Source organism: Ceratotherium simum, chromosome 5 (assembly GCF_057802395.1).
Source record: "Ceratotherium simum simum isolate JZ-2026a chromosome 5, ASM5780239v1, whole genome shotgun sequence".
Taxonomy (NCBI): Eukaryota; Metazoa; Chordata; class Mammalia; order Perissodactyla; family Rhinocerotidae; genus Ceratotherium; species Ceratotherium simum.
Window position 1 is genome coordinate 93,186,384 of NC_141904.1, and position 27,307 is coordinate 93,213,690.

Genomic DNA, 27,307 nt, shown 5'->3' on the forward strand with positions numbered 1-27,307 from the left:
GATTTTTGGCTTCTCTTGAAAAACTGGAAGATTTGGCAACTCCAGGCCCACATTCCTGTCTGGCCATGTGGGCTGGAGCTGAGGAGAAATGGTCCCCTCTAGCTGGGGCACAGGAGTTTCCCTCTCTTCTAGTCTTACACCCCATCCTGGGCCTAGCCGCCATCACCCAGTTGAGGTGCCCACTAGGCCCTGCAGACTCTTCACTGTCTCCATTTCAGGACAGGCCTTGGTCCAGTGCTAGGATTTGTGAGAATGGAAACTCGGGTCCAAGAACTCAGGTCCAAGTGATAATTGTGACTTCCGTGATTAAGCACCTGCTGTGTGCCGGCCCCTGGGTTATGGGGTTTGCATGCATGATCTGTAAATAATATATGATTCCCATTTTGCAGATGGGAGAGACTGAGGCTCAGCGAGGTATAAGGCCCTTGAACCAGGTCTCACTAGGCATGCTAGGGGAAGCTGAGGTGGGATCCAGGATGTTCCTTGCAAAGCCCATGTGTGTCTCCCTCTCCACGTATCCGGCCCTCGTTCTCACGGTGACCTGCACATCTGCTGGTGTTTCTCCTCATGTTTCTCCATAGGAAGGGAAGATGCATGTGCCCCCAAACCCGGGGCTGGCCTGCTCCTAGAGATGGAAAGACTCCTGGTGAATTTTCCTTCAGAGTTTATCTCTGGGATCACAGGGTGCTGTCTTCAAGAGAAATCTTCTTTAGTGCCGCTTAGGAGGCCTGGTGGAACCAAAATGGGCCTCAGGTCAGGCAGAGGCAGGTGTGGCTCCTGGCTTCACCAAGGTCTGGCTGTTCTGGCTGTAGGAGTTGTGGCTGCAGGAGTTGTGCGATCTCCGGTTGCACTATCCCCTCGCCTCCCCTGCCCCTCCCTCCCTCCTTCCTTCTCTGTCTCCCTCCCCTCTCTCCTTCCTCCCCTCTCTCCTTTCTTCCCTCCCCTCCTCCTTGCCCTCCTCCCTCTCACTTAGTGAGCACTCACTGTGCGCTGAGCGCTGTTTCTGCCTTTTCTGAGCCTCATATTTCTCAAACTTAGGTTAACTGCCTGGCAGTGTGGCCAGTGAAGTTTAGACCCTTGATCATTGGTAGTCACTGTTATGAACGATGAGGCCTTCTTGCTCATTTTCACAATGGATATCACATTGACAGGGCCCTAGAGTTACAGAGTTTTAGTGAAAAATATTGACTTAAAGTGTAGCATTTTTCCCAAGGCACCTTGATAAAAGCATTGGGAAGACCTGGGATTACACTGAATTGCACAGGGGTCCTCCTGTTCCTATGGATCAGGTACCTTCTTTGTTCCAAATACTGTGTTAGGTGTCACGTAACTTTCTTTTTTTTTTTAATTTTTATTTTATTTCCCCCAAAGCCCCAATACATAGCTGTATGTCATAGCTGCACATCCTTCTAGTTGCTGCACGTGGGACGCGGCCTCAGCATGGCCGGAGAAGCGGTGCGTCCGTGCGCGCCCAGGATCCGAACCCGGGCCGCCAGCAGCGGAGCGCGCACACTTAACCGCTAAGCCACGGGGCCGGCCCGTCACGTAACTTTCTAAAAGGTTAGTAGTGGTTTTATCTGTATTTTTTAGATGAAGAAACAGGCCCTGAGAGTTCAGCTGTTTTGTGAAAGACACAACAGCTGCTAAGTGGAGCAGAGGTTCTGACTGGAGTTGATCCTCCCCAAAGCTTGTGCTCTTCACCCTCCACTCTGGGGCCTGACCATGACCTCTGCCCTGGAATCCCAGTGTACCCAGAGTGACCATGGAACAAAGATTCAGGAATTCTCTATCCCTCTAAAGTCCTGTTGTTCCCGGTTGATCAGCTAATCCGAATGTTTATTCGGTGCTGCTTCGGAGAGCTCCCTGGAGAGCCGCCCTCTGGTGCCGGACTGGCTGGGAGAGCCCCTGGGCGAGAGAGCCCTGGCCCAGAGACGGGGAGAGACAGGATGGCCCCGGGGCAGGGTCTCTTTCCTAGGTGAGGTTTAGGTTGGGTCTCTCAGACATCACTGAGTGTGAAGTTTGCTTAGGCCGCCCCCAGACGGGTTTTCTTCATAGTTTACATTTTTATACAGTCTCTTACTGTTTTGTCCACAAGAAGCTCTTGCATCCATATTTGGTGATTTGTCTCTGTTTCCCTCCCCCGCCAGGTGTCTGCCAAAATCCTGTGTAATTCGTATCATCTCCCAAGCTGTTATAGTATATGAGGGCAGAGGATAATTTAGTTATTTTTGAAAAAAGATTCTTAGCAAAAGTAAAAAAGGAGGGGGGAGTCTTCATACTCACTGCATGAAATAGACAATATTTCCTGAAACAGGAGATACGAACCTCAAAGAATTTAAAATAAAACATTCATTTTATTATTTTTTTAAAGAAGGAAAACGAGAAAAAAAGTAGAATAGTCAGTCTTTTTATCCTAAGTACAGATGAAATTGATTAAACCTTAAAGACTGGCCTCCGCACACCCGGTTTATTAATTGAAGAATTTCCTCTTACCCAGAATGGGAAGTTCACATTAAAATCGAGCTTGCCCCTGAGTGGCAGTGACACTTGAGAACTGAACGTTTTCCACAATCCTATTTTCTCTTCGGTGCTAGAGGAAATCCTAAAATGGTTAAAAGGGGGGGAGGGAGATTGAGAGGGGAGAGAAAGCAGAAACCATACATTTTAAGGAAGCCTTCTTTCATTTCCTTGTAAAGCATGAAATCAAATTATAGCTCATGGCCCACAATTATTTTATTTCTACATTTCAAATTCCATTTTCTGCTGCTTTTCACTGCTCTCGAACAGGAGCTGTACTGTTGCGCAAAGTCAGCTAAAAAGATTACCCCAGATAGACTGTGTATGACACAGTAGCTTAAAGAAGCAAAAAGGCGAAACTCCCTGGTTAGGTGGGAGCCCAGGCCTTGCAGAGCCCAAGCGCCTGCCTCTGCCTGGAAAGGAGCTGGCAGCGGGCTGGCATCCCCTTTGGCCTTTTTACCTGAGGAAGCGTGGACACCTCTGCTCTTCCTGTGATCCCTGACCCTGCCTCTGCTCCTCTCCTGAGGAGGGCGACGTGAGTGGTGTTTACTCCAGTGCCTCCTAAAGATGGGCCGCACGCCTGGTGATGAGGCAGCAGTGTGAGGCGGTGCCTGGCGCGTGGTTAATACTCCGGCTTGGCAGAGTCAGAAGGTCGTGTCTTTTCCACTTCTCATCCAAGAGAGAAGAGAGAGACTTGATTTAGTGCTAGTATGTCTTTTACTACTTCTTGCGGATCCCTTTTTAACAGGGAGCAGGCCTCGGGCTCAGAGCTTCAGCAGGCAGCATTATCTAGTTAGCATTTAATAACATTGCATCACAGTGTTTTGTTTTCTCATTTTATTTTTTTTTACAGTTAACTTCTACTTATGGCAAGTTTAATGTATTTGTTGTCATGTAAAGTTCTTTTTAATATAAATGCATTTGAGTTCAAAAAAATGACTTGAGTTAAATACATATGAGTAAATAATAGTAGAAGTAGTATCCACGGGCATGGCAGAAATCGCAAAAATGGTGCAGTCATGTGTCGCTTAACGATGAGGATACGTTCTGAGAAATGCGTCGTTAGGCGATTTCGTCCTTGTGCGAACATCATAGAGTATACTTACACAAACCTATATGGTGTAGCCTACTGCACACCTAGGCTAAATGGTACTAATCTTATGGGACCCCTGTTGTGTATGTGGTCTGTTGTTGACCGAAATGTCATTATGCAGCACATGACTGTTGATGGATGGAGAAGCCTGGTTTAATTCATATTCCCTCCCTGAAGTGGGACACAATGTTACCAAAACCAAAGTGGCTTCACCTCCTGGTGAGTTAAATCAGACTCTCCACCAGAAGTAGTTGTCACACAAAGTAAGGTATATTTGCAGTAAATAGGAGACCTTGCGGAATCATTTCCAAAGTCATGGCTCTCCCTGAGCAAAGGAAGCAGGGACCTTTTATTTCCGGTGGGGAATGAATATTCAAAAGAGAGAGGCGGGTATTCTCCTATGGAGGCTCAGTTGGAAAACGCGCCTCCCCACTCTGCAGGTTAAGGTAGTGAGGCCTAAGCTCCTCCTGGAGAGACCTTAGCGTTAAAAATAAGGCAAAGGTCATGGGCGTAGCTCTTGTGGTGAGGCTTGGTCTGGTTCAGGGTGGTTGGTGGTTGCATCTCTTAACATTACAAAGGGAAAAAAACAATTTGGAAAAACAGTTAAATGCCTCTGAACCCACCTTTGTGTTCCTGGGGCAATTAGTCCGGGACAACAGCTGTTCTGAAGACCTCCAGCAAAGAGCTCCGGTTATCCATCCACATTTTCACTGGCCCGCCTCTCAGGAAGTTCTCTTAAAGATCTACCTGAGCTCCTTCATGCTTCCATTTAAGATCAGTTCCTTTGTATTTCTGTCAGATGGGGACATCTGGTCTCAACCTCTGAACTTGGGCAGCTCCTTGACTCCCTCTTCCGTTGGTCTCATGGTGGGCACTGGCTCTTGGGCTCCGGGGACAGCATGGGCTTTGCTGACACACTGCTCTGAGTTCGAATTCAGGCCTCTAGTCATAGCTGTATGACTTCAAATCTCTCCAAGTCTTGGTCTCTTCATCTGGAAAGTGTGACTATTAATAAATACCTCCTTCCTGGGCTGTTGTGAAGAGTAATTGCAGTAGTGTGCATGGTGCAGTCTTAGATACTTAATGAATTCTCTTTCCCCCTTTCCCCAACTCCCTGACCCTTTAGTCATTTGTTTTTTGTTTTAAAACTTTTGAAATAATTTCAAATTTATAGAAAAGTTGCAGTAGTACAGAAAACTCCCATATACCCTTCACTCTTTGGTTGTCTTCATGCCCATCTTCAAATGTGTTGTCCGATTGGTGCACCCAGACTTGGGAGTTGCTCTCTGGCAAGTGACCACCACCGACTGTGGTGTGAGGACAAAACTGTGGCTTTTACATTGGTCTTGTGGAAGGATGAAATGTTGTTGACAGAATATCTTTATGACCTCTAAACAGACATACTTGGGTGTCTACCTCCATCTCTCTTCTGCCCCCGCCCCCACCATTGGATTGTCTTAACTTATAGGATCAAATGCAGGCTCTTTGCAAAAGTTTCCTAACAGGAGAGAAGGTGTGGAGAATGGTGTCTGAGATGATGTTATGTGTGTGCAGGTACCACGTTAAGGGATGTTAATTGTGGTGAGAAAGTTATTCCCTCTTTAGAGTTCTTTAAATCCTCTGGTTCCGTTAAGGAGAAGGTCTCTATTTGGTGCCTGGAGCTTTCACACTTCTCTTACCATTGCGAGCGCCGCACCTGTGGCAGCAGTGGCGTCTGGCTAGAATTTAATAGCAGTGTTTTATTTTTCTTGGGTTTTTTTTTTTATCCTTTTACTTATGGTAAGTGATACTGGTTTTCCAGTGATAGCTTTGCTTTTAAAAAGAAATTGTTTTTGAATCAATAATATATGCGTGTGGTTCGAAATTTAAAAGGTGTAAAAGTGTAGACCATAAGAAGTAGATCTTTCTCACCCCAGGCCCCAGAGGCAAACCACTGTGAGCAGTTTCTTCTAAAAATTCCAAGGACAATGATTTCAAGCACATACTTTGTCATGTAAAATCTGTAGAAATGGCAGTGTACTGTGCATGCTCTCTTGGCGAGCCTTCTACTCAGGGAATATAGAGCCACTCTATGCTTTCCAGTAGCTGTGTAATATTCGGTTATGTGGACTGGAAGCAGGTAACTACTTCCCTCCTGATGGGCTGTTAGGCCAGCCCCATGTTTTTGCTCTTGGAAGCATGTTTCGATGATGGCCTTGTATGTGCCTCATGTGCATGTGGGACATTGCTGGGTCACAGGATATATGCATTTGTACTTTTGATGGCTGTTGCCAGAATAGCCTCCAAAGAGGTTTTGCCAACATGTGTTCCAAATGGACAGGATTGTCTGTCTCCCCCACCCTTAGCGCCACGGGTGTTATCAAATGTTTTGAGGGACGACGTGGCCTCTGGAGCTGCAGAGCTTGACTGAATTCGAGCCCCTCTGCCTCGTTCTGTGACCTGACTTCCTCATCTCTAAATAGGTATATCAACTCAGGGTGTCTGGAGTCAGTGTGTGTAACTGGAGTGCCTGGCGGGGCAAGGACTTGCTACTTGTCAGCTCCTATTATTATGGTCAGTATTATTTTGTCAACCCACGAGGGGAAAACTAGAATCTCAGTGTAGTTTCAATGTGCATTTGTCTCGTTATTGGTGAGGTAGGGCATCTTATTATATGTCTGAGCTGTTTGTATTTCTTTTCTTTGCCCCTGCTTCCTGTCTAACTTCCCTCCAGCCACCCTGGCCTCCTCGCTGTCCTCGGACACCCCGATACCCGATAGGGTCTTTGCTCTGGCTCCTCCCTCTGCCTAGAATGCTTTTCCTCTAGTTAACTGCCAGCCCCGCTTCTCTGAGTCCTGGCTCAAATATCTCCTTCTCGTTGAGGTCCATCCTGACAGCCCAATTTAAAATTGCAAGCTGCCTGCCTCCCGTACATTCCTGAGCCTTCTATTCCTGCTCAGTTTTCTCTAGGACACTTGCCATCTTCTGCCTGTCTGTGGCATTCATGTGTTATGTGTATTGTTTGCGTTTGGCCTCTCCTCACTGGCCAGTGGGTCCAGCGTAAGAGGTGGGGACTGTCCTCTTGTTTTCATCACTGGTGTGCTGCGACCAGCCCAGGCCTGGCAGCAGGAGGGGCTCGGGGAATGTGTGGAGTGTGAACTGTCTGGGGATACTGTTTTCATTTCTGATTGGATTGTTCTTTTTATTACCAATTTGAAGAAGCTTTTTATTTATTTATTTATTTTTTTATTATTATTTTTTTTAAAGATTTTATTTATTTTATTTTTTCCCCCCAAAGCCCCAGTGGATAGTTGTATGTCGTAGCTGCACATCCTTCTAGTTGCTGTATGCGGGACTCGGCCTCAGGATGAACGGAGAAGTGGTGCCTCGATGTGCACCCGGGATCCGAACCCGGGCCACCAGCATCGCAGCGCGCGCACTTAACCACCAAGCCACAGGGCCGGCCCTGAAGAAGCTTTTTAAATGTTAAGGAGAGTAGAGCAGTCAGTCCTTTGTGGGTAATGTCCATTTTAACCTCCTCTCCCCAGTCATCTTTGGCCTTTATCATAATTTTTTTTCCATGCAAAAATGTTTGATTTTTCTGTTGTTGAATTTGTCAGTCCTTACTTTTTTTCTTTCATATGTTTCTAGGTTTTGTATTTACCTAGGTACTTGTTACTTTTAAGACTGTAGAAAATTCATGTGTTGTCTTCCAGTACTTTTATGGTTTTATTTTTTATGTTTAAATTTTATTCCATTTGGAATTTATTTTGGTGTAATGCGTAAGGTAGAGATCCAACTTGAGTTTTATCTAGACAGCTACCCACTGTCCCTGTGTCACAGTGGTATGCTTTTCCCCGTTTATAGCTGTGGATGGTGAGGCTCAGAGAGGGAAGGTAACTTACCCAGGAGTTCGCAGCCAGCAGCAATCATTCTGCACCACTGCCCTCTCTCTGCCCTGTGGGTGTTTTGCCGTGAGTCTCCAGCGTTTATTGTTTTTTGGCTTTCCTTCCTTTTGGCGGGGGTCCAGCATCTCTATTTGTCTGCTGTCTTGTCTGCGGCTGTTTATTTTTTCCCTTGGTCTCTTACACGGGCTCTCTCTGTTGTTTCCCCTGTTCCTCCACTGCTAACATCGCTCCCATTGTTCTCCTCGTGGGCTTCTTTAGGTGGTGATAAATGGCTCCTCTCGCGCCCTGTTGAAGGACTGTGCCTCGGGTTTTTGATGTGTCCTAGAGGACACTGGCAGTTTGCCTTTGCACCTTATCTGCTTTTCTTCCTCTTCCCATCCGCAGAGCCTTTCCCTCCTGCTCTTCGGGATGCCGTAGGGTTCCCAGGAGACTCAGGAATGCAGGACTCTGGCCAAGAGGCAGGTGGCAATAGAAAAAACAGAAATTTTGAAGTCAGACAGCTCCAGGTTCTAGCCCTGCCTGTGACCAGACCTCAGATTTCTCTTTATTAAAATGGGAGAGTCTCCTCCTCATGGGGTTGTGGTGAGGGTCAGAGCTCATGCATAACAAACAGAAGTCACAAGCTCATATGCCTATCAGGAGCCAGGCTGTAGTATAAATGCCAGGGTATGAGGCAAAAGGGAGTTGTGGGGAGCAGGGTCAAATTGGGAATACATAGCTGTTCTTAGGGGGCAGCTATCAGATGGCTGTTGTCATGTCAGATGGCTTGGCCATGTCAGATGGCTTGGCCATGTCAGATGCAGGCCCAGGGTTGCCACATCTGCTGATTTGTAAAGATTTTTGTGTGACCTCTCGGATTGTAAGTGTTGGCAGCGTGTTTATATTCTCAGAGGCACCGTGCAGGCTAAACAATGCTCTTTTCAGAGGCTGGTGCATCTGTAAGTTGTCGGTTTGCAACAGTGATTTGAAGTCACGAGCCCAGGGCTTGGCACCAATCCAGCTCCCACTCCATGGTGACTGTCATTTGGATTGTGGCCGATACTTTTGGGTTTCTTGGCAGTCAAACAGCACACTGATTCCACTGGGTGCTATGTCAGCTCCACTCCCTCTTTTTACCTGCGGTGTTTGGAACACGTGAAACTTGTTCTTCTTCTGGTCCATTTGGTGTGGCACATCATTTACCTAGAGAACAGGAAGCCAGGGTTTTGTTGTTAGTGAGTCGTGGGACCTTGCCGACTTAGGGAAGATGTCCAGTCGTGCCTGCCCAGGTTCTCCTCCTTCGGTGTCTCCCTGCTGGTCTGGTGGAATTCGGCAGAATGTTTGTGGAGGAGCCCACCTTTGCAGGCCGGGTTAAAACAATAAGGATTTCCTGCCCACTGGTGGACACAGTGCTCCAGCCTATTGGCTGGCACTTACCAAGGACCCCTGCATGGGGCCTCATGAATTCTGTTAGATTTGGGGGAGGTATTGTTAGTATTTCTTCCCTGCTGCTAATACTCTTCCTCCTCCTCCTCCTCCTGGGCAGGGCATGGGCCTTTTGTGTGTCCGTGAGTCATAGGGAAGGAGACTGCCACTCTTTGAGCTCTCACTGTGCTGGGCATTGTGATACAAACGCCAGTACTGACAGCAGCTTGCGTTTACTGAGCTCTCAGTGCCGCCAGGTGCTGTGCTAGACACCCTCCTCACACCTTAAGGTGTTGTCTCAGGCATCAGCATTGACAGAGGAGTCCCAGGTGCCAAGAGGTCAAGCGGTATACTTGTCTGAGGCTGCACAGCTGGCAGGGGTGGAGCTGTGCCTCAGCTGGGGCCTGGCCCACCCCGCTGGCCCCTCAGCCTGCTGCTTCCCCTGCCTCCCTGCCCCGCATCTCTCCAGGGCGTGCCTGCCCTGGCACTCGAGGAGGGCCTCTAAGCTGCTGCCCTGTTCTTCCCGCAGAAGGGCAGCACCCCCTTTGTGATTCCCTTGCTCACATGCCCAGATCAGAATATACCATCCCTCTGGGCTGTCTCCTGTATCCGTAGCTGAGGTTTCCAACTAGGTCAGTAGCAAGTGAACTGGAGTTATCGCCTCTGTTTTACAGATGAGCAACTGGAGCTCAGAGAGGGCGATAGCGTTATGAAACTTCCCTGCAGCTGAAGCTGTTGCGAAAGTTTGTCTGGTAAGAACAAAAGTCAAGGTCCCCGGAGCCTCCTCCAGTGACTAAAGCTCCTGAATCCCGACCTGAGGGTGTGGGCCTGGCCAGGGCCTACAGCCTGTTCCACTCATGGTATATCCTGCTGTGGATGAAGTGACCCTGGCAATTGAGTAGCAGCATGAGACAGCGTGAATGTTTGACTTCAGGGAGGGAGGCAGGCCCCGAAGAGGGCCCGCCGCCAGGGCGTGAGGAAGGGCTGGCAGGCACTGTGAGTGAGTCAAATATACCACCCGTGCCCAGGAAGTCGCTAGGCCCGTGCACACTGTGGGGCCTGGAGTCTGAGCGTGCCCCCTTCTCCTCCCCTCCCCCGCTCGGCCAGTGACCTCAGTTCTTTGTCCACATGTGTTTGCCTGGGGGCCGCCTGGACTAGTGGGAGCAACAGGCTGAGGCTGAGCCGAGAGCCAAGACCTTGACTCGGCACCGACAGCCGTTAAGTACAGCTCCCGCTTCCCGAGGGCCCGGCAGCCATGCCCCTTTGTTGTCGTCAAGCCTTCTGCAGTGGGCGTCTTTGTTTAGATTCTGATTTACAGATGAGGAAATTGAGGCTCCTGGTAGGGCTGTGATTTGAACATCTGGCCGGGTGCCTCCAAGCCCTGCCTTTGCCTCTTCCTCTCACTTGTGGCCTTGGCTCCCCGCCTGCAAAATGACCCTCTTTGCTAAGCTCCTTCCATTTCTGGATGCTCTGATTCTGTGCTGAGTGGGGCAGGATGGACATCCCTGCTGCACAGTTGCGCACTCTCCTATACACTAGGAATTTGAGAGGGAAACTCCAGGGTCGCCCTCCTTGAGGAAAAGTAGCAGGGGGAGGAAAACTGAAATGCACAAAACTGATACACACCTGAGAGGATTCTCCTTAAGGGAGCAGAACGGCCGCAGTGTGATTGAAGTCTTGACACCTGGCAGAACCTCAGGGCTGGGACAGCTGAGCCTGTGCTGGAGTCTGGCAATGCTGGGTTCTCACCCTAGCTGCATGGCTTGGGGCAGGTTATTAACGTGCCTGAGCCTTCTTAGTCTTTTTGCCCATAAATGGGGAGGCAAACAATACATTGAATAAATGTATACAAATAACAGCAGTAATGACAGCACCCCGGGATTGTAGAGCTGCAGCCCCTCCTCCCATCCTGGGCTCCGGGAGCTGCAGTCTGAGGGGGACCTCTGACACCTGCTCTGCTGCCCTGCAGCATCCGCAGGGGCTGGTGCACACACTCCCGCCGCCCACAGAGCCAGTGTTTTACTCTGGATGCGAGACGTTGCTGCTCAGGGATGCAGGGTGCTGTGGTAGAAAGAAGTCCCTGGGCCCCATTCACATCTGTCTGACTGAGTCCTTGTTCCTTGACCTGGACTTTGTTACTTCAGTTCTCTGAGACTTTGTTTTCTTGTCTGTGATACCCACACTGCAGTGCTGAGATGCAGGTAGAATGGGATGAAGATATGTAGAACACCACAGTGCATGCCACAGTGGGAGTCGTGAAAGGAAAAACAGTCCTAGCAGCTAACGGTATGGAGGATTTCCTACATCCCAGGTGCTATTTTAAACCCTTCCCACGTGTTATCTCATTGTAATCTTCACTGTAGTCCAGTGACTCGGCCCGTCGTTGTCCTGCTTACACAGATGAGGAAGCTGAGGCACACGGAGATTTGCTGTTTTGGGCAAATGGTCTTAATAATAGTAGGATATAAATTGCCACTGCAGTTTTAGATTGTTGGTAACAATGTATTTACATCGTTTATTGAATATTTAATAAGTCACCAGTTAAAAATACATTTTTCTTGGGGCCAACCTGGTGGCGTAGCGGTTAAGTTCGTGTGTTCCGCTTCGATGGCCTGGGGTTTGCCGGTTCGAATCCTGGGCGTGGACCTACTCACCGCTCATCAAGCCACGCTGAGGCAGCATCCCACGTGGAAGAGCTACAACCCTACAACTATGATACACAACTGTGTACTGGGGCTTTGGGGAGAAAAAAGAAAAAGAGGAAGACTGGCAACAGACGTTAGCACAGGGCCGATCTTCCTCAAAAAAAATAAGTAAATAAAAATACATTTTTCTTTGTTTTAAATTTAATATTATTTCTTCCTTTTAGGATGCCTGTAGCTTTTGATTAAAAATCAAATTTTGATTAGATATCTGATTTTGAGCTTGCTAAAATATGTTTAAAGTTTTATGTTTCTCCAGCTGAACCTTTTTTTTCAACAGTTTTTTTTTCCTTCAGTCTCAGAAGGAAAATTACATCTCACAGATAACTTGTACTTTGTTAGATGCTGACCTTTGTAAGTTTTTCTATATTTTTAATTTTGAAATGATTCAGATATATACTCTACAGACTTGGAAATTGTAATTTTTAAAGTACTGAGAAACTTTAACCCTGTTATAATTAGTCTGCAAACTTTTAAAGGATTCTGTAGTCAGTACCACTAGATGAAAAGCTCTGATAGACTGAAAAATATAGAGGGTCATTTGTAAGCTGCGAGTTTTTGACTTGTGTTTCCGACCCACTCGCTTACTCTGTGCCTCTAGTCTCAGAGTGATTTCCTACCCTGGGTTCATGGGAATTGGGAAGGACACTGTTTGATTCATTCTGTGGAAAAACTAGGGATTCTGAAAAAGAAAAGACGGGCTAGTTATGTCACTTCCTGTCATCTGATCAAAGTTTAATGAAGAAATGAGAGTAACTGAGAGCTGCTGCCAGGCACCGGTCAGTTGCCTGAGGCTGACCCCTGGTTTCCAGTGGTGCCCTGATTCTCAGTGGGACCAGTTAAGTCGCTGTGACCTCTGGTCTCCTTAGAAGTCCCTGATGTTGGCTGCACTGCAGCAAGTCTGATCAAGAGCCTGGCCTTTTGGAGCAGAGCTGTGTGCTCCCTGCAACAAAGGCAGCTTGTAGATCCTGGAGTAGGGCCCCTGATGAAATCCTGACCAGCTTCCGTCTCCACTTATCTTTCTTGGCCTGTCAGTTCAGTTTCATTTCCCATCCCCAGGATCCTAACAAGCATCAGAAGTGAGGTGGGCTAAATACATGGAATGCATGAGTGTCTCCCCTCCAGCCACCAGGCCAGTACAAGGCACTTCTGGATAGTTTCATATACCAGTAGGAAATGAAATCTCTGAGAAGAGGAACAGATTCCTGGTAAATAAAGTAGAGTTGAGGGGGGGGAGCATTCATTTGCTTGGTGCAGTCCAAAGAAGGTTGATTAAGCTGTGCCCCCTCTGGGTCTCGTGCTGGGTGCCGGGCATACAGATTGAAAACCCAGGCCTTGGTCTGTGAGTTCTCCGTGGGGGTGGGGTGAGGAGGAAGGGCCCGGGCCAGTGAGGTCTGGGCAGAGAGGAGCAGAAGCAAAGGTAGGGCAGGGAAGGGGTGAAAATTAATGTGTAGTATGCCTTGATTCTCAATGTGAAGTGGGGAGTGGGTGAGGGTTATGGGAAAGGAGGATGGAGAGGGGTGGGTTCCCATTCTGAAAGACAGGCCATGTGGCATGTGGGTAAGAACAGGCTCTTCTCTACTGCCTGTTTGCTGAATAACCAAGGGCAGTCACCTAACGTCTCTAAAGCCTGATCTCCTCATCTGGAAAGTGGGGTCAGTAACAGTTTGAGATAGGTAGAGGGTGATGTTGAGGTTCCAGAGGGAGCCTGGGTAGTCAGAATTGCTCTTGAAGAATCCTTCAGTGACCCATGGGTAGAGCAGCCTTGTCTCTGTGGATACAGCTTTGCCCACCAGAGTTGGAGGCCCACCCAGCCGGGCGCTGGGACCCTTCTGCTGTGAAGGCAGCTCTCCAGTCTTCTCGGAGAATGGCGCACAGGCTGGGAACCCAGGACGCTCCTCCTCGCTCTTCACCTGCAGGCTTTGTCCTGTCCTGCCTCAAGACCTGGCCACATAGCCCTGTGACTGGTGGCAGGAGGACTTGGGGAGAGGTCGCATTTTCTGGGGTCGGCTGGACTCAGGCTCGTGTGTGTGTGGGTGGGAGGTGCTGGGGCAGGGTGAGGAGCATAGGGAAGGGCTCGGTGAAGCGCGGCGTGGTGTTCAGCACAAGGAGAGTGTGCCAAAACTGTGAGTTAATAGGGGCCCCGGGGCCAGCCTGGTGGCGCAAATGGTTAATTGTGCGTGCTCCGCTGCGGCAGCCTGGGGTTCGCCGATTTGGATCCCGGGCGCGCACCGACGCACCGCTTGTTAAGCCATGCTGTGGTGGCGTCCCATATAAAGTAGAGGAAGATGGGCACGGGTGTTAGCCCAGGGCCAGTCTTCCTCAGCAAAAAAGAGGAGGATTGGCATCGGATGTTAGCTCAGGGCTGGTCTTCCTCACAAAAAACAAAAACAAACAAGCAAAAAAAGGGGCCCCAAAGCCACACCATGGAGTTTGCTTTCAGTCAGAGGACAATTGGGGCTCTTATCAGGAGAACAACACAGTTTTTTTGATTATTTATGTACTTAACATTATAATTTTATTTATTTCTGAATGGATAGTACACACCCCTGTTTAAAATTAAAAGGTACAGAAGGATGTACAGTCAAGAGTTTCCTTCCTATCCCTGTTGTCTGTTTCTCACCTAGCTCCTCTCCCAACAGACAACCAAAAGTTATTTCTTTTTCATTCCTTCAGAAATATTGTAGCTTATAGAAGCAAACACTCATATACAACACACACAGGTAACTCTTCCCCTTTATAACACAAATTGCATTGTTCTGCCCCGTACTTTTCTGACTTGCTCCACCCTGGAGACCATTCCATAGTAGTGTATCAAGAGCTTCTTTGTTCTTTTTAATGGCTGTGGAGTATTCTATTGCCTGGGTGTAGCATTATTTATTTTTAACCTGTCCCCTACTGATGGACATTTACATGGTTTCCAACTTTAGCTGCAACAAACATGCTACAGGGACATATCACATGTACTTCGGCTTGGCTGGGTCAAAGATTATGTAAATTTTGATAGCTGTTTCCAAATTGACCTTCACAGAGGTTGTGCCAGTTCAGCCCCCACCCCCAACAGTGTACAAATCAGTTATGTAGTTTTAGAAATTTCTTTTTGGGAGGCTGTTTGGAGGATGGATTTCAGAGGGACAAGTCTGAGGCAAAGGGACCCATTAGTGAACAGCTGACATGGGCCTTGATGTGAGCAATGGGGACTGGCGCTGGAACAGAGGTGGATTCCAGAGGCCAGCTGGTGGTTCAGTAGATATGAAAGGGAGTCTATCAGATGATGAAGTTTTATAGGCCTCAATTGTTTAAAAAGGTGACTCTGTTTTACGCAATTTGTCCCATTCATCATAGATGATAGAACCAGTGTCTCCCTCTATATGGCTGTAGTAGAGACCTAGGCCCTACCGCCAGTTGACTTGACAAGGAGGATGCCGATGCTGGCTGCTGTGAGCACCTGGCCTGCCCCTCTCGGCCTCTTTGGACCACAGCTTCACTTGTGCCACTAGCTGACAGGGTGAAGTAGAAGAGGGGGCCGGGGAGGGCAGAGCGGAGGGGGAGGGAGGACAGTGGGGACATTCCGAGGCCTGCTCAGAGACACTTACTGTTTTTCCTGGGGGAGGTCAGTAGTAACCAGGAGGCCTCTCGGAACAGTGAGCAGAATTCTTCAGCGGTGGAGTCAGGTGCCCTGGTTACTTGTGGCCTTCAGTGCCAGTTGACTGCGTGATCTAGAGCAAGTAACCCCATGATTCTGAGTCTCACCTTCATCTGAAGCACTAAGTTGTAGAGATTAAGTGGCTGACTAGTGCACACAGTGTGTCAACAAAAAGACCACACCCTCCTCCTTGCCTTCCCTCCCTCCCCAGGCGTGAGGTTGGGTCATAAGAGTCACCCACAGAGCAGTCTTCCTCTGCCTCACCATGACAGTAATTTGGTCCTGAAAACCCCTCATGAAGCAACAGGGAAAATGTTTGCGTATTCCTGTATCTCCAAGATAGCACCTTTTTTTGGGTGAAACTATTTCAAATTCCATTAAAAAGGACAGGGTCACTTTACTTACTACCATCAGTCTTCCTAACATGACTCATGGCAGTTTTCCTTCATTGACTTCTCTGTAATTTATCCACCTGCTGCTGTTCAGCTCAGGTGTGCCTGTGTATTCAGGCCATGTTCACAACCGTACATACATACATAGTGCGCGCACACACACGCACATATGTACGTACACTTACACACGTGCATATACGATACACATATATGCATACATGTAAACACACATACACACATACATATGGTCCTCAGTGTTGATGTAGCTGAACCCTAGGTGCCCCTACCCCACCCCGCCTGAAAGAATAAGACCCTCCCAACCAGAACAGAAAGGATAAAAGAGGTGAGCAGATATAATCCAGCCAAGCGTGAGCTTATCATGACGAAACCACATTACTATGAGGAGAAGACCCAGGAGCCATAGAGGAGCCCCCCACCCTCAACTTGCCTCTTTGCTTTTTCAGCCTTTCTCTCCTCTTTCTTTTCTTTTTTTTTAATAATTTTATTTATTTATTTATTTTTCCCCCAAAGCCCCAGTAGATAGGTGTATGTCATAGCTGCACATCCTTCTAGTTGCTGTATGTGGGACGCGGCCTCAGCATGGCCGGAGAAGTGGTGCGTCGGTGTGCGCCCTGGATCCGAACCCGCGCTGCCAGCAGTGGAGCGTGCGCACTTAACCGCTAAGCCACGGGGCCGGCCCTCTCCTCTTTCTTGACAAGGGCAAATCTCTAGGCATTTCCCAAGACTAACATTGAGCTTTTTCCTGCTTGGACATTTTTCCCAGGTAGGATGGAATGAAAATGACAGGATTGGTGCAATTGAAAGGCATGGGATTTGGGGTCACCCAGCCCTGCTGCATGTTAGCTGTGTGGCTCCGGGCAAGCTCTCTGTCTCTCGTAGGTCTCAGTTTCCTCATCGCCAGTGGGGTAACACACCTGTCTCTCATGGTGGTTGTGAGGATTCAGTGATTCACCTGTGCTGTGGCCCGGTGCAAGGAGGTGGGCACTAATCATTCATTTCCCACTCTGCCCACTTTTATCAGTGCTTTAATTTGGCCAGTTTTGCTTGACAAGGGCATCGGGCAACTTTCTGCAGAACTCATCTCCCCCTTTTCCCTCTCTAACTTTGTCTTCTCTTCTCCCAGGGGCCCAGATCATTGATCTGATGATGTTGGTCATCGATGTGACCAAGGGGATGCAGACGCAGTCAGCGGAGTGCCTTGTGATCGGGCAGATCGCCTGCCAGAAGCTGGTCGTGGTGCTGAACAAAACAGACCTCTTAGCCGAAGGGAAGAGGCAGGCAGCGATTGATAAAATGGCCAAGAAAATGCAGAAGACTCTAGAGAACACCAAGTAGGTTTGCTAGGGAGAGAAATGTTCATGTGTATATGTAGCAGGCTTCGGGGCACACTTCGTTTCACTACCATGAACTGGGCAGGCAGGTGTCAGCCTCGGGTCTTACTGAGGGGGTCTTACCTCGCGCCTGCTTGCATGAAGGGACAAGGCTAAGGTGCTGCTGCTGCAAGAGGCCAGAAAGTAACAGAAACCTAAAGAAACTAGAAGCTGAGTTTTCAGGTAGTTTCCTAACATGAGTAGTGGGGTGGTTCTGCTCTCCTGGCATTCAGAAACCCAGGTTGCCTCCCTCTTGCTGACCTTGCACTGTAGGGTGTCCTTGTCCGTGAGGTCAGAGCGGGGCACAGGCACTGCTGTGTTCATGTCCTGGGACGGTCCAGTGTGTCAGGCGTGGGCCTGGAAGGGCACACACCCTTCCCACTGAGATTCTGTCAATGTGACTCAGTCCTTCCTGCCATATTGGCCATGCCTCGGTACAAGAGAGGCCAGGACGTGTGTCCCCTCACCATCTGCTTAGCTGCAACTTGATTATCAAAAGGGGGAGATGAGTTTTCGTAGACAACTGGATGTTTCTGTCACAGAGGCTTATAAGATGGGATGGATGGATAGATGGATGGACAGACAGACATTGCTGTTGGAGGGGAGATTGGGAAAGGCCAGATCAAAAAGGACCTTTGTAGCCTCTCATGCCGATGAGTTTACAATTTCATCTTGTGGAAAGTAGGGAGTCGTTACAGAATTTTGTGCAGGGGAGTGACTGAAAGAGGTTTTCCCATCTACAGATGGCTGGCTGCATCTGGTGGCAGGATGTGTTGGCGAGGAGGATCCGGGAGGCAGCAGGGAGGCAGGGAGACAGGGAGAGGTGGCTGTGGTGGTTTTCCCAGGGAGAGACTAAGGCAGTGGAGGGAGGGGAGGGGAGACCTGGGGAGATCTTCAACAGGAGAATCAACAGGCCATGTCGAGCCATGCTTACAATCTGTACATTCTGTGAGGAGAGGTCCATGGGGGCAGAAAGGTGGCAGTGCTACTGGGCATTGTGTGGGTGGGAGGGGCATGGGGACTATGGGATAGAAAGCCACCTGGTTGTTCAGGCGGCGGCGGGAGTGACTTATTCTGATGCGGTTGAGAAAATGAGAAAATGTCCTTGTTGAGCACACAGTGTTGGCAAACCTCATTGTTTTATCAATTCCTCTCTTCCTCTCTGGGCCAGCGCCTTTTTATCAATACTCAGTAGCAGTCACTGGGAGACAGCGCTGCTTCCTCTTTGCTTTGCAGCCCGAGACAATATGCTGCTACTTCCACCTCTCCTTCTCCCGCCTGTGGAGGGCAAGCAAGTAGAGTGTTTTTGTTTCCCTGTCATAAAGATTGATATGCTTTCCCATTTATGATTTTTTTCAGATCCAACACCTGCAGCTCTCCCTCAGAATTCTCAAGTTGGTTAAATTAAAGCTCTAGCCCTGCGAATGGGCCAAATATGTCATAAAAGATTTCCTAGTGCTGCCTTTTGTTAGCAAAATTCATCAATCCGATAAAATCGACACATTTAGATAAGTGTTGCGTAAGAATTCAGACTTTGTTATTCCCAACGGAAGTGGGTATGAGACTGTAAAAAGGAAGATAAAAAATTATATCTTCTTTTTAGTGAGTTATTTGATCTCCCTGCCATTTTATTTAGTTGTCAGAAAGGGGAGAACAGGTCCTTTGGACTCTTGCATGAAAACCCAGTACAATGTCAGTATCATTTGCTATATAAACGGGACCTTCTGGGAAGGGCTTAGGGTACTCTTAAGGGTATATTAACTATTTCTATTAGTTAAATTTAAGGAAAATTCTCACTTGCATGTTTAAATTACTATTCCTATTTTAATTTATTGGTTGAAGGTCAAATTACAGACTTTATCACACATCCAGAGGCCGTTGAAGCCTCTCCTCTCCTCCTTCCGTGCCTAGGGGGCTGGAAGAGAAACTCAGATAAAGGAAAGGATTGCTGCCCTGGTGGGTTGTAGTTAGTGGACCCAGTGGGCCTCAGCCAGGCTAAGTGGGATTACCTCTTAAGAGAATGTTAGCTTTTACCTCCATGCAGCAAAGAACTTCTTTAAATCATTTTAAGTGACTATTTCCTTTTCTTATGGTCCCTTGTTAAGTAAGTCCTTTGTAAATGCTGGTCCAAGTGTGAAGAAACTTTCTCTCTAGAAAGGAAAAATTTGGACTGGTGAACTATGTACATATCAAAACCTGAAAAGTATTAAAAACATAAAAGTTTTTTTTTCTATCCAAAGAATAATTGAAAGAAAATTTGGAAAATAGAGAAAAGTGATTAAAAGAAAGAAGAGACCACCCAAAGATTTCTTTTTTCAAAATAGCAGCTGTGCTGACATTTTGGTTTATTTCATTCCTGTCTTTTCGTCATGCATAGTATTGCCCTCCCTTTCCTCCCCGTTTTTAAAATTATAGTAAAATATATATAACATAATGTTTATTATTTTAATCATTTGTAAATGTACGATTCAGTGGCATTAAATACATTTACAAAGCTGTGTACCCAGTACCACTGTCTATACCTAAAACTTTTTCATCATCCCCAAGATAAACTCTGTACCCATTAAACAGTAACTCCCCTTGTCTCCCCTGGTCCCAGCCCCTGGCAACCTCTATTCTGCTTTCTGTCTCTATAAATTTGCCTATTTGAGATACCTTATATAAATGGAATCATACAATATTTGGTCTTCTGTGTCTGGCTTATTTCACTTAGCATAATGCTTTCAAGGTCCATCCATGTTGTAGCATGTGTCAGAATTTCACTGCTTTCTATAGGTGAATAGTATTCTATTGTGTGTATACCATATTTTATTTATCCATTCATCTGTTGATGGACACTTGGGTTGTTTCCTTTTGGTTATTGTGAATAATGCTGCTGTGAACATTGGTGTACAAATATCTATTCAAGTCCTTACTTTCAGTTCCTTTGGGTATATACCTAGGATTGGAATTGCTGGGTCATATGGTAGTTCTATGTTTAATTTTTTGAAGAGCCACCAAACTCTTTCCCACAGTGGAGGCACCGTTTTACATTCCTACCTGCAATGTGTTAGGGTTCCAGTTTCTCCACATCTTCTCCAACACTTATTTTCCTTTTTCTAGTAGTTATCCTAGTAGGAATGAAGTGGTATTTCATTGTGGGTTTTTTTTTTTTGTGAGGAAGATCAGCCCTGAGCTAACATGTGTCCTAACCCTCCTCTTTTTGCTGAAGAAGACCGGCTCTGAGCTAACATCTATTGCCAATCCTTCTCCTTTTTTTTTCCCCCAAAGCCCCAGTAGATAGTTGTATGTCATAGCTGCACATCCTTCTAGTTGCTGTATGTGGGACGCGGCCTCAGCATGGCCGGAGAAGTGGTGGGTGGGTGCACACTCAGGATCCGAACCCAGGCCGCCAGTAGCGGAGCGCGCGCACTTAACCACTAAGCCACGGGCCGGCCCTCATTGTGGTTTTGCCTTACATTTCCATAATGACTAATGGTGTTGAGTATCTTTTCATATGCTTATTGGCCATTTGTATATCTTCTTTAGAGAAATGTCTCTTCAAGTCCTTTGCCCAATCCGGTTGTTTTTGTTGTTGTTGTTGAGTTGTACAAGTTCTTTATATATTCTGGACATTAATCCATTGTCAGATACATGATTTGCAAATGTTTTCTTCCATTCTGTAGGTTGTGTTTTCACTTTCTTGATCATATCCCTTGATGCACGAAAGTTTTCAATTTTGATGAAATCCAATTTATTTATTTTTTTCTTTTGTTACCTGTGCTTTTGGTATCATGTCCATAAAATTGTTGCCAAATCCAATGTCATGAAGATTTTCCCCAGTTTTTTCCCTAATAATTTTGTAGTTTTAGCTCTTAAGTTTAGGTCTTTGATCCATTTTTACTTAATTTTTATATATGGTATAAGTTAGGGCCCAACCTCATTCTTTTGCATGTGATTATCCAGTTTTCCCAGCACCATTTCTTGAAAAGACTGTCTTTTTCCCTTTTACTCTTGTTAAAAGTCAATTGACCATGTACGTGTGGGTTTATTTCTGGGTTTTCTATTCTGTTGCATTGCTCTCTGTGTCTGTGCCTATACCAGTACCACACTGCTTTGTTTACTGTACCTTTGTAGTAAGTTTCAAAGTCAGGAAGTTGAGTCCTCCAACTTGATGCTTCTTCTTCAAGGTTATTTTGGCTATTTGGGGCCCCTTGCAATTCCATATGAATTTGAGGATCTGCTTTTCCATTTCTGCAAAAAATGGTTGTTGGAATTTTGATAGGGATTGCATTTAACCTGTAAATTGCTTTGGGTAGTATGGACATGTTAAAAGTATTAAGTTTTACAGTCCATGAACATAGATTACTTTCCATTTATTTAGATATTCTTTAATTTGTTGTATCAGTGTTTTGTAGTTTTCAGTAAACAAGTCTTTCACCTCCCTGGTTAGATTTATTTCTAAGTATTTAATTCTTTTAGATGTTATTATAAATGGAATTCCTTTCTTAATTTCCTTTTCAGATTGTTTTTGCAGGTGTGTAGAAACACAACTGATATTTATATGTTGATTTTGTACCCTGCAACTTTGCTGAATTCAATTCTCCCCCAAACATATAATGGTAATCATGAGGTATTTGCATTATTGGTTTCTGCTTTTATTGCTTAACCTTTTACATAGCAGTTCTTCATGTAACCATCACTCCGTTGTTGACCTTGAGACTGGCTTAAGTTGTGCTCCTTATAGATAGATAACCCTGCGGTGGACGTCCTTGACCATCATTACACTTGGTAGTTTCAGCTTCTTCCTCATGAGAGGTTCCCAGGTGTGAGATTACTGGATCAGGGGGCATGAACACTTTTAAACCTTTTGTTGCACATTACCATATTCTTTTCCAAAGAGTTTGTACCATTTTACACAGGTGTCAGCAGCTGACTTTGGTTTCTAATTTTAAAATATATTTGAAATTTAGTAGAATAGGAATGGTATTTTACTCGTTTTCGTATGTGAGATTGAACATTTTTCCTTAAGTATATTAAACAGTTGTGCCTTTGTGTGTTTGAATTATGCCTGTATATTTTGTCTACTTGCCTCTTTGTGATTTTAATGCTTTCTTTTTGATTTTCAGGAGTTTTTTTGTTTGTTTGTTTGTTTTGCTGAGGAAGATTAGCCCTGAGCTAACATCTGTGCCAATCTTCCTCTTTATTTTGCTTGAAGAAGATTAGCCCTGAGCTAACATCTGTGCCAATCTTCCTCTATTTTGTATGCGGCTCACTACCACATTATGGCTTGATGAGTAGTGTAGGTCCGTGCCCGGGATCTGAACCCGTGAACTGGGGCCACTGAAGCGGACCACACAGAACTTAACCAGTATGCCGTGGGGCTGGCCCCCAGGAGTTTTTAATATTAATAATATAGATGTTGTTATTAATTAACCCTTTGCCTGTCATATTTGCTACAAATAAGTCTTTAGTATTTGTTGTTTGTCTTTCCATTTTAGTTGCTTTTTTTTGACATGCAGAAGTTTCTAACTTTATGTAGTCAAACTCTTTGATTGTTTTTCTTTGTGATTTCCTTATCTCTGAAAGCATTTAAAATTATTCTTGCATAAGCATTTATCAATGTTAACAGAAATCAAAACAGAAGATAAAAATGTACCCACAATCTTCCCAATGCATCAAATTAAAGTGTTTTTTTCTCTAGGGTCCCTGTCAGTCTTTCACACATGGACATAATTTGAGGTAGTTGTTATCACAATATTGACACTGTTCTGTGTTCTAGGCTTTTCTGTTTATTTTTTCAATAAATGTTATCATCTGACACCATCCTTGATGCATCGTTCTCCCAGATTCCGTCTGTGTTTCCTTCTCCTTTTAACACACTTTCTATTTTCTCGTTTCTGTTTTAGCCAAGGCCGTCTGCTTAGAGCCCACTCGGGGTTCCCTTGGCCCTGCCTCCCTCCTGGGATCTGGTGGAATGCCAAATCCTGTGATTTGGCTGCTGTGGAGCTGACTCTTCTTACAAGGTGTGCATTCCAAACTAGCTTTGTGGCTGACTAGCTCTGTGGTCTTGGGCAACTCACTGTATCTCTCTGAGTTGATATTTTTTCCTCTGTAAAATGGGAGCTGATAAGTTCAGCCACATAGCGTTTGTAATGAGGGAGTGTTGACATGGAGCCTGGCGCATAGTAGGTGCTTAGTAACAACAGCTATAACATGTCGAGCACCTACTGTGTGCTTGGCACTGTACTAGAGATTTCCTATATTCAATCAATCAGATCCTCACAGTTATCCCAGGAGTAGTTTTTGTATCTGGCTTGACTGGTGAGAAAAATAAGGCATAATAAATATTGGCTATTTTGAATTCTATTCCAAACCTAAAATTTATACTCTATTGGTTTATTTCTTTTACATGAGTTATACATCCATATACACACGCACTGTTTTTTTACTTATCTGAAATCATTTTTGTGTGTTAATGAAGGTCAGCCTGCGTGCACAGTCAGCATGTCTGAGCCTGCTTGTACCGTGACGGCACAGCTGCGAGGGGTCTGGAGGAGGTGGTGGGGTGCTGGGAACAGGAGAAGTGCTTGGATGTGCTCCAGATCAGCTCCTGCCTGCACTACTAAGCTGTGGGGCCAGGCTCAGGGCTCTTTCTGACGTCTCTGCTTGGAGCCCCTTCTGCTCCTAGAACCCAGACACCAGCCTAGATCTGAAACGTGGAACAGGAGGGGCCTCCAGTGCCCCTGGGGGCTGCTGAACTCTATTTCTGCTGCCAGAAGCCAGGATGCCCCAGTGTGCGGCATGTTCAGGGAGTCAGCAAGGCCAGCTTCTCTTGAGCCTGGGAAAGGGCCAAACCTCCAGCCTAACAGGCCTTTATGTTTTGTTACAATACATTGCCCAAAAGGGTTTGGATAAAAAATAATTGAATTTCCAAAGCTTTATGGTTAATTGCTGGAATTCTCAGTGCATGCTTTTACCCTTCTCTCTCCCTCTGGGCCTCAGGCTCATGGAGCGTAAGCAGAGACGATGCACGTGTACTGGGCCCTGGCTCGTGGTTGGATCCTGGTTCGCTGATTTTTGTGGCTAGAGCCCTCCCTTTAGACTGAGAATGGACTCTTCCTCTCACCCTCTCCTCCTCCGTGGGAGAGGCCTAGACTCTGGACTCCTACAGACCAGCCACTTACTCCCTGGGCCCCCTGGCAGCCCCGGGCACGTCACTTGGCTTCTCTGAAAATAGGGGTCGGAGCCCCTGCTTGTGGGGTGTTGAGATCACATGGAGAGCACGTAGCACAGTGCTGGCACAGAGCAGGCGCTCAGCCGTCAGCTCCTTTTCTTGCTTTTTCTCGTGTTTCTTTTCTTCTCTGTCTCTCTTCCTCAGTGTTTTTATGTCTTCCCTTCTCTCTCCTGACTATTCCTTTTCTTTTTCCTCCCTCCCTCCCTCTCCAAACTCTCTTCTCTCCCTCTGGGTGTTGCCCTTCTCAAGGGAAATATCTAAGTCCTGCCATTTCTGCAGGGGCAGCACGGTCTATCTGAGCTGCTCTGGAGTTGATTGGTGAGTGGGTCTTAGGCCCTGTTTGGAATCTCCCCCGTGAACTTGCATCATCTTGTCACATTGACCTTTGGGCAGCCAATGGCTCCTAAGATTATTTAACTTGCTCTTTAGGGAACTCCAGTTTCTCAGAGTTACTTCCTCTCATCTTAAAAAAATATATATCTGATTTTCTTTAAGTGCTCACCCCCAGACAGGCCAGGAGCAGTGTGGTGTGGAGTCAAAGACCACCTGGACTGAGCACCACCCCCCCCGCCCCCGCGCTTCTAAGGAGTGTACTGTGCAGTTGGGCAGGAAAGACTAACCGATGGAGGAAGTAACAGTGGGAGATTTTCCTTGCAGTTACAGACTAGACCTGAAGTGGCTTCTTCAGAGCAGCATGGGGGCTTCCGAGGAAAGGGAATTTGCTTCCGGCCTGGGGAGTCAGGAATTTGAATTGGTTTTAGAAGGGCAAGTAATAACTAAGCAGGAGTGAGTTTCAAAATATGTGATGGAGGTCATGGCACCGACCACTCAGAAGGGATGCAGGCGGCTGGCAGCTGTCCTGGTTCTAGGAGCTGTTTCCAGGCTCCCCACAGCACTTTTACACACATTAACTTGCTTGGTATAGGAGACAACCCTGCAGTGTAGGTCATGCTATCTCCTGTTAGGGAAATGGAGGCTGAGTGAGGTGGAATAACTTAAGTCAGCTGTGGATTGGAAATTAGTCCTAGGTTTCTTGCTCAAAGTCCCACCCTCTGTGCCTTGCCTCAGGTCGCCTGTCACCTGGGTTAGATTTGGATAGGCAGAGGAGAGTAAGGAGGTTAGGGCAACAGTGGAAGTAGTTTGATGCTAGGCAAGGGCTTGAGTTTTTACCTGTATTTCCAGAGGGTTTGGTGAGATGAGTCAGTGTGAGGAGGCTGGGGCAGGCCATAGAGGGCCTTGTGAACCAGCCTGGATGCTGGGCTTCATCCTGGGACAGTCAGGGAGCCCCTGAATGTGTGGAGGGGAGAAGACTAATGCCTTAAAGTGGTGCTGCTGGAAGGTCATCGTAGCTGCAGCTGGTGCGTGGAACAGGGCCGTGCTCAGACTTTGGAGAGCTGTTGGGTGGCCTAGGGTGATAAGGACCTGACCCAGCGTGGACTTTATTGAGCATCAAAATCAGAGGATGGATTGGAGCCAGATCCCAAAAGAAGAACTGACCAGATGCAGCGACTGATGAAGACATTGGTGATTATGCAGCCAGCGATGATTCCAGAGACCAGAGGAATATCGTCCCATGATCAGGAACCAGGAAGCTAGGGTGGGGAAGCCACTTGCTCGTACATGATAGGATAAGACTAGAGTGCTTAAAAGGGGTCCTGGCTGAAGACACAGATTTGGGAATGATCCACAGAGGAGCCTTAGTGCAGGTCATCAGAGTGCAGGGAGCTCCTGGTGGACAGCAGTCCAGGGGGAGAAAAGCTGGGCTCTCAGGGAGCTCTTGGGAGAGACCAACAATGGATAGAGGCAGAAGAAAGACTTCTCAAGGAGGCAAAGGATAGTTAGGGGCCATGGAATAAAAGTTTAGAGTGGTGGGTAAGAAGGGTGAGGAGCCGGCTGTTTGATGATCCTCTGGGTCAGATGTCACAGTGGGGAAGAGAGTCTGAGAGAAGAACATTGACTTGACTACTGGAGAGTTGCTGTTGATCTTCAGGAACTTAGTTCTGTTCTTTGCCCCTCCTCTATTCCTCTTTCTGTTGCACATAGTTGGTGCCCTCAGTCGGTGCCCCAGCCCCTCATGCCCCATTGCTCTGGGAGCTCTTTGTTTGTTCGTTGTGCACCCTCTGTGGAGCTTGGCACAGAAGAGATGCTTAGTAAATGTCCCTTGGCTTGAAAGGGAAGGAGATTGAAGTGATGTTGTAAGGAAACAGGCATAAGCTCCTGGTGAGTAAGCAGAAGTGGCATTCATTTTGAAGGGTGAGTGGAAACAGAAATTGGGTGTTGATCAAAAGTGGCGGCGGCGGGCCGGGGGAGGTGTATCAAGCAAAAGGGTTTTTCCCCCAAGAGGAGAGAAATCTGGGAATGTAGAAAGGCAGCAGTCATGAGTCCAGATGAGACTGGAGGGGCTGGTGAAGGGAGGCTGGGGGATGGGAATGGTCAGACAGGGCAGTTCCTTTAGACATGGCAGGGAGACTGGGTGGCAGTGGATTCTTTCTTAGACTCCTCCCTTCCGTTGTCTCTTCTTGGACTTGGTCCTTCGCCCTGCTTCCCATTGGGCACCACGGTGGGGAAATGTGAGAGAATGGCTGAGAGTCTTGAGGAAGATGAAGAAGGCAATATTACTCAGAGTGAGGAACTCACACCACATGTCAGGCAAGAGGAGCCTGGGGTTGTACTTGGATGTGGCAAAAATGCATGGGGAGGATTCTGGGAAGATGGTGGAGTAAGAAGCACCAAGAATCTGTCTCCTACCTCCTCAACAATTGCACTGGCAGAACCTGTCTGATGGAACTCTGGAATCTATGGAAGACTTGCAACTTCCAGGTGAAGGCAGACTTGGTAAATTGCAGTTAATTCTGGTCAATTTCAGTTCATAGCACAGTAGCACCTACCCTTCCCCAGCCCGTCAGCCTGTGGTAGGCCCCTGTGCATGTGTTCCTGGAGCAGCTTGCACACAGCTCAAGGGAGCTGGAGTGGGAAAAAAGGACCCTGTCCTCCGAATATCAGGAATCTGTGCTCTCTGATCACTGGTTGCTGCTTCTGGTCGCAGAGGTGCAGACAAA

The 27,307-nt window shown here is 47.0% G+C and overlaps 1 protein-coding gene across 4 annotated transcripts in view; it reads left to right on the top strand.

The window, feature by feature from the left end:
* EEFSEC (eukaryotic elongation factor, selenocysteine-tRNA specific) overlaps positions 1-27,307 on the top strand; it is a 257,194-nt gene that overhangs the window by 74,490 nt on the left and 155,397 nt on the right. For 2 of the 4 annotated variants that reach the window (XM_087431641.1, XM_087431642.1), the window contains 2 exons: positions 16,786-16,993; positions 22,921-23,037. In XM_087431641.1, coding sequence (XP_087287767.1) covers positions 16,786-16,993; positions 22,921-23,037 — 325 coding nt within the window. The remainder of the gene's footprint in view (positions 1-16,785; positions 16,994-22,920; positions 23,038-27,307) is intronic. The other 2 variants (XM_087431643.1, XM_087431644.1) reach the window with 1 other exon arrangement.